General features: G+C 38.4%; 2 protein-coding genes across 2 annotated transcripts in view; both read right to left on the bottom strand.

The window, feature by feature from the left end:
- Positions 1-69: 69 nt before the first annotated feature.
- LOC127743811 (DNA-directed RNA polymerase subunit beta''-like) lies at positions 70-652 on the bottom strand (the record flags this gene model as incomplete). The annotated part of the gene is made up of 2 exons (XM_052255989.1): positions 340-652; positions 70-283 (listed from the first exon to the last, which is right to left on the bottom strand). Coding segments are annotated over exons 1-2 (508 nt in total), but the record flags the coding sequence as incomplete, so codon positions are not given.
- Positions 653-787: 135 nt separating this feature from the next.
- The window catches only part of LOC107472538 (DNA-directed RNA polymerase subunit beta'-like), a 7904-nt gene continuing 988 nt past the window's right edge, over positions 788-7703 (bottom strand). Inside the window, 5 exon segments of the mRNA XM_016092055.3 lie at positions 788-1109; positions 1111-2445; positions 2448-2502; positions 3190-3616; positions 3661-5218. Coding sequence (XP_015947541.1) covers positions 798-1109; positions 1111-2445; positions 2448-2502; positions 3190-3616; positions 3661-5218 — 3687 coding nt within the window. The 3' untranslated portion in view covers positions 788-797.

Below are 7703 nucleotides of genomic sequence, written 5' to 3'. Positions count from 1 at the left end.
AGATTAGATGAATAAAAAAAAAATAGAAAATCGTGCATTTGCGCGGAATCATTGCTGCTAATTCGCAACCGCGACAAGATCGACAGATCCAAGATGTATTCCTACAAGTAAAAGGGGTTCGAATAGATATTGATTGTGTTTGAAAATTTATTAAACGATTGATTAGTCCAATCCCAATATCTTGATTTCGAATGGCAATACATCGCGAACCTATATATATATTGTCTGCTAATACACGACCAATTAATGTTTGTATCAAAATTCTTTCTGGCATTATTTCATTCTGGGTACTGATCATCGCCTTGGTAAGCTATTGCCTCACCAACTAGCTAATCAGACGCGAGCCCCTCCTCGGGCGGATTCCTCCTTTTTTTCCAAAATAAAACTTTGTTGTTCAGCATCTTGAACAAGCCACCCCTTAGACGGTATGGTTAAAAGATCGTCGACCCCTAAGGAAATGGATGTAACAGTAGCTTGCCGGAACCCCAAAGTTTTTACTTGATCCAGTATATGTGATGTATATGCCATTCCGAAGTGATCTATTAATCTACTAATAAGTCGCTTAATGGCAGTTCCACCGATTACTTTATTGTGAAAGACCAGATCAGCCCGTTCTCCCATAAGTACCTCCATATTCTGCTCAGTGGGATTAAGTTCAACAATGGGTTTTAGTCAATGGTTTGAAAACTTCCCTTCTTTGCTTATGTTGATTCGTGTAGAAGTTTATTTTAAAAACTAAGATGCTACCCGATCCTAATTGATCCTTGAATTCAAATCCGCATCAGAAATTGACTTAACTAGATACTATATAAATGGGCTCGACAAAAACCTTGTATAGCTTCTTCGATTTCTCGATAAAAAGAAATATGACCAACAGTAGTTCGAATGTATATACAACGAATTTGTTTTTTTATACTTCTTACTACTATATAATGACCATAAATCTCATGATAGATACCCAACGGTTCATAATGAACTTCGATAGGAGCTTCTCTTGAGGAAATAACGCGCTGATCTAGCCGCCAGCGGAACCACAAAGGACTATCGAAATTTATTTTTTTTTGTCGATAAGCTCCAATTGCATCATAGGAATTACAAAAAAAGGGTTCTTTTTTTTTTTTTCGTATATCTATTGTTATTTTTGTAAATTCTTTCAGTTTTCGAATTTCTGCGTTTACACGGACTATACCTGTTTGCACTAATACCTCGACGATTCCCGCTCGTTAATATATAAAGCCCAATAAGCATATCTTGAGTCGGTACGGAAATAGGATCTCCCATCGACGGAGACAATAGGTTCATATGAGAAAACATAAGTAAACGAGCTTCCGTTTGGGCTTCCAAAGATAAAGGCACATGAACAGCCATTTGGTCTCCATCAAAGTCTGCATTGAATCCCTTACAAACTAATGGGTGTAAACAAATAGCGCGCCCTTTCACTAAAATAGGTTGGAATGCCTGTATGCCTAATCTATGCAGAGTAGGCGCTCTATTTAGCAAGACGGGATGCCCCTGCATAATTTCTTGAAGGATTTCCCATACAATCGGTTCTTTTTCCCGAATTTTACTCTTAGCAATTCCCATGTTCGAAGCAAAATGCTTTCGAATTAGACCACGAATTACAAATGTCTGGAAAAGTTCTATTGCTATTTCGCGAGGTAATCCACATCGATGTAATGAAAGTGATGGTCCTACTACAATAACAGAACGCCCCGAATAATCAACCCTTTTTCCAAGCAGGGTTTCGCGAAATCTTCCCTCTTTACCTTCAATTATATCTGAAAATGATTTGTAAACCTTATTATGACCATCCCTCATCGGTTGCCCGCGGATTCCATTATCCAGAAGCGTATCCACGGCTTCTTGTACCAATTTCTCCTGGCACATTACTAATTCGCTTGGCGTAGATCTACTTGTTGTTAATAGATCGATAAGAGTATTGTTCCGATAGATAACTCTTCGATAGAGTTCATTAATATCTGAGCTCATTAGTTTTCCCCCATCGATTTGAATAATGGGTCTCAATTCGGGGGGAAGAACTGGTAAGAGACATAAAACCATCCATTCCGGATTTATATTTGTTCGGATAAAATGTTTAGCTAATTCTATACGTCGAACCAAAAAATTTTTTCTTCTTCCAACTTTTCGAGCCTCCCATTCATTTTCATTGCCCGTGGATCCCCCTTCTCCTAATTCTTTCCACTCTACTAATGAAGAATTTATAAGAATTGTCAAATCCAGATCGCCTAGTTGTTCTCGAATAGCACCCGCTCCACTAGAAATTTCTCTATTTCGAAATGTATCGAAACCCTGTATAGTAAAAAAAAGTGGTATGCTATATTTCCAGGATTGGATTTCATATTCGAATAAACCTCGTAATCGTAAGAAAGTAGGCTTTTTAACGACGGGTCTAGCAAACGAAAAATTTGGATAGGATCCAACCAATGGATCAATGGGATCTCCCCCTTTCAAAATCGGACGTGAAAGTTTCCTTTCATCCGGCTTAAATAATTAAGTCCAAAATAAAGAATAATGAATTTCTGCGTTCAAATTCTATAAAATGGAGAATCAAATAATCTAAAAATTTTTACTCTTTACTCAAGTTATCACTAAAGAAAAACCCAACAACTTTTCATTGTTGATGAACTCCTTTTCTCAATTATCGCAGAAAAGAGGTATAAAATTTTTGAGTAGTCTACTCCCCTCGAATGGAGAATCTCCTTCATTTTTAATTGAAATTTAAAGAGTATCCCTAAATTCATAAGAGATTTGCTTGTCTATCTTATGTATAATTTCATGTGATCTTTTAGGCCCAGACTTAACCTCGATGGTTATGCCACGATGTCCTTATTATATAAGCCTATATGCGATAGATAAACTTCGAAAACCATGATACTTTTGCTGATTTGAACACAAATTCCGTTCTTTAGAAAAGAAATGGAATAATGGAATTATAGTAAATTCCCACAAAAGGTCCTTTTTTACGAGGTAAAGCTTATATTTCTTTGTTACTAAACCATAGATCTATTCCCCTTTTCAATTAAATGGGAAATATTCCCTATACCCAAAATTCTGAGTTTCATGTTACTCACTTCCAGAGACACGTCAGATCTGGGACATCCCAAATCAATTGATTGGAATGAAATTTATTGTTCAAAATCTGTACAATAAAAATTTTGATCAAATCACACATCGCAGTAAACTAGACCTTCTAATTCTTTAAGAGGTTTATCCAAAAGATTCGCGATATAACTAGGAAGACGTTTCAAATACCACACATGGGTTACTGGGCATGCGAGTTTTATATAGCCCATTTGATATCTACGTATCCGAGAATCAACAAATTCTACCCCACATTGTTCGCAAAATTTTTGGTTGTCTTTTTTTTTCTCTCCGATCACTCGATAATTTCCACAAGCACAAATTCCACTTTTTACAGGTCCAAAAATTCTTTCGCAAAATAATCCATCTTTTTCAGGCTTATTAGTTTTGTAATGAAAAGTATAGGGCTTTGTTACCTCCCCAACTATCTCTCCATTAGGTAAGATTTTTTTTGCCCAAGCAATTATTTGTTGAGGAGAGACCGATCCAATTCGGAGTTGTTTATGTTTATATTGATCAATCATAGAGTAAAAATGATGATTCCATCCAATTAAGCTTCCTTCCTATGAATCCTGAAGTTCTTCTCGGATACAAGGAAATGATTCAATTCCATAGCTAAAGATCGTAGTTCTCGAACGAGTAATCGAAAGGATTCTGGAGCGTTCGCGGGTTTTGGTATTGTTCGTCCAATGATCGTAGTCGCGAGTACTATTTGCCGAGCTTTAATATGATCAGATTTATAAGTAAGCATCTCTTGCAAAATATGAGCAACACCAAATCCCTCGAGAGCCCAAACCTCCATCTCACCTACGCGCTGTCCTCCTTGTTTAGCCCTTCCTCTAAGGGGTTGTTGCGTAACAAGTGCATAATGCCCACAAGAACGTCCGTGTATTTTATCATCAACTTGATGAATTAATTTCAAGATATAAGGCTTTCCTATTATAACAGGCTGTTCAAAAGGATTCCCTGTTCTTCCATCAAATATTCTGCTTTTGCCCGGATACTCGGGTTCAAATATCCACGGATTCGACGTTTGTTTACTGGCTTCATATAATTCAGAAAATACTAGTTTTCTCGAAGCCTCTTGCTCATATCTCTCATCAAAGGGTGCTATTCGATAATGTCTATCTAGCATATCCCCCGCTAATCCGAGTGAGCATTCAAATATCTGTCCTACATTCATTCTTGACGGAACTCCTAATGGGTTGAAGACCATATCAACGGGTCTTCCATTTTGCAAATAAGGCATATCCTGTCTAGGCAAAATTTTGGAAACGATACCCTTATTTCCATGTCTCCCGGCCACTTTATCCCCTACTTTGATTTCACGTTTCTGCAATATATATATTCTAATAGTTTCTGGATTATAATTGGAACCTCTTTTTTTTTGAATCCATCTTACATCAACAACTCGACCTCTACCGCCTATAGGTAGTTTTAGACAAGTTTCCTTTGAGGAGGATACCTGAATTCCAAGTATAGCTCGTAATAATCTATCTTCCGGGGCATACGAGGATTCTTGTACCATTTGAGGCGTTAATTTCCCCACTAAAATATCGCCCGTCTCTACCCAAGATCCGGGGGTAACAATTCCATTTTTGTCTAAATTTCGGAGTAAATGGGCTTCTAGGTGTGGGATTTCCTTAGTGATTTTTTCAGGACCGTGGCTTGTCACATGAGTTTGAATTTCATATTTCCGTATGTGAAAAGAAGTATAAATATCTTCATAGACCAGACGTTCGCTGATGAGTACAGCATCTTCAGAATTGTAACCCTCCCATGGCATATAAACTACTAATATGTTTTTTCCCAAAGCAAGTTCGCCGCAAATTGTAGCAGCACCGTCCGCTAAAATTTGACCCCTTTTTATGCATTTACCGCGTTGAACTTGAGGTTTTTGATGCATGCAAGTATTTTTATTAGAATCTTGATACATAACCAATGGGATGTTTAAAGTCTCCCCATTGCCCAATAGAAGGATCTTTTCAGTATCGGTATAAAAGATCTTTCCCTCGTGTTCCGCTATAGCGGAAGCCCCCGAATCTAAGGCTACTTGGCGTTCCAATCCCGTTCCCACAATGCACTTTTCGGACAAAAAAAAGAAAGAAATAATATTCTTTAAAAAGAATATCTTTAAACTTGACAATCGATTGGCCCGCAATAATACCTACAGCTTCGCCTAAAAGAGGATCCTGGAAGGTTCTTGATACCTTGCACCATAGGCACCATGACCTTTGAAAAGGCTCTGTGTGACCTAGGATCAAGTATCAACCTCATGCCACTCTCTGTAATGGAGAAACTAGGGATCTTTGAGGTACAAGTTGCAAGAATCACACTGGAGATGGCAGACAAATCAAAGAAACATGCTTATAAACTTGTAGAGGATGTCTTGGTGAAGGTTGAAGGCCTTTACATCCCTACTGATTTCATAATCCTAGACACTGGAAAGGATAAGGATGAATCTATCATCCTTGGAAGACCCTTCCTAGCCACAACAAAGGCTGTGATTGATGTAGACAGAGGAGAGCTAATCCTTCAAGTGAACAAAGACTACCTTGTGTTTAAGGCATTGATGCCAAGGCATTTTAGCCAGTTTCACTAGCCTTTTCTTTACGTTTTTTAGATAGTTTCATGCATTTTCTTAGGTAATAAGCAAGTTTTGGATTAGTATACACTTACATCTTGATTCAAGAAAATATTGTGAACTTTACATGATTTCATGAGAATAATGCATGAATTGAATGCCAATTTATATAGTGCAAGATCTTATGACCTGGAACAAAGCTTTGATGCACCTTGTTTGTTTGATTTCAGGACAAGGGAAGCATAAAAGAACCAAATTAGCAGCCATGTTATTATCACTAACGTGACCACTAACGTGGAAAGGGAGCAAGCTTGCAACGTTAGTGGTATAGTTATCACCACTAACGCCCTCGAAAGCCATCACAGCCTACGTTAGTTGCTACGTTAGTTACATTAACATGGGAACTAATGTGGAAAGAGAAGGAAGCTCCATTGTTAGTGGTGAAGTTAACACCACTAACGTTGCAAAGGCCAAAAACATCCATGTTAAGAGCCACGTTAATGCCATTAACGTAGCTCTAACGTGGAGCAACAGAGGGTCACCAACGTTAGTGACACTAACTTTGTCACTAATGTTGGATCGGGCCAAGTTCACCTACGTTAGTGGCCATGTTAATGCCACTAACGTAGGAGTTAACGTGGAGCAAGGAATAAGGAGCCAACGTTAGTGACACTAACTTTGTCACTAACGTTGGAGATGGTAACATACTCACGTTAGTGGCCACGTTAATGCAATTAACGTGAGCACTTAAGTGGAAGAAGAGGAGTTTTGTTGCGTTAGTGACAAAGTTAGTGTCACTAACGCCCTCGAGTCTTGGCATGCCCGCGTTAAGGGCCACGTTAGTTACACTAACGTGGACCACTAACGCGGGAGAAAGGGACAAGGAGCAGCGTTATTAGCAAAGTTAGTACCAATAACGCTAGCAAAGGATGGAAAGGCTACGTTAGTGGTCACGTTAGTGTCACTAGCGTTGGAGTTAACGTGGCTCAAATAGGTTGGGTCGTTAGTGACAAAGTTAGTGTCATTAACGTCTTCGAACCAGAATTCACACTTAACTTTAACACCACTAACGTCCTGACTAACTACATACCATGCCTGACTCACTCTCTTTCTGCAAGCAAAGATAAGCCCACTGAGGAATGTAACTGGTTCAACTAAAGATCAAAAGCCCATATCCAAGACTTGGAGAGCTAACTAGAAGATCAGAAGAATAGTATATATAGGAGTAATTTTCAACTAGAAGCTCACTCTCTGTATATTTTCTTTTTCTGCAATTTCTAGTTACTTTACAATGCACTTTTCTTTTACGCATTCCATTCCCCAGAGCTATGAATAACTAAACCCCTTTCATTGGGTTAGGGAGCTCTGTTGTAATTAGATGGATCAATTATAGTTTTCATTCTTTTCCTCTTTCTTTTCTCTTGATTTTGCTAGAAAGCTTTTGGTCTTCAACTAATTGGTTAGTTATCTTGGAAAAGAAACTTTCCATATTTGGATCTCCTATGAGCTTCGGAAGAGGAATGAGGAGATCATGCTAGAATTGCTTTCTTACATTTGATTAGGTTGGGGGTTGGATGGATATTGGTGGACAAAATTGTGATCACTGTTCTTTTAAGTTGTATGAAATTATTATTGTGGCACCAGTTGTTATCACAACTCCGTTCAACTAACCAGCAAGTGTACTGGGTCGTCCAAGTAATAAACCTTACGTGAGTAAGGGTCGATCCCACAGAGATTGTTGGTATGAAGCAAGCTATGGTCATCTTGCAAATCTCAGTTAGGCAGATTAAAATGGTTTATGGGTTTTCGAAAATATAACTAAGAAAATAGAAATAATAAACGAGATAGAAGACTTATGCAGATTCATTGGTGAGAATTTCAGATAAGCGAATGGAGATGCTGTATGGCTCAAGGACGCCTGCTCTCCTACTGCTTCTACTCAATCCTTCTTACTCCTTTCCATGGCAAGCTTTGTATAGGGGTTCACCATCAGCGGTGGCTACTTTCAATCCTCTCG

The sequence above is a fragment of the Arachis duranensis genome, unplaced genomic scaffold (genome assembly GCF_000817695.3).
Source record: "Arachis duranensis cultivar V14167 unplaced genomic scaffold, aradu.V14167.gnm2.J7QH unplaced_Scaffold_149398, whole genome shotgun sequence".
Classification (NCBI taxonomy): domain Eukaryota; kingdom Viridiplantae; phylum Streptophyta; class Magnoliopsida; order Fabales; family Fabaceae; genus Arachis; species Arachis duranensis.
The sequence above is the reverse complement of the archived record's forward strand: the minus strand, read 5'-3'. Positions and strand labels throughout refer to the sequence as shown.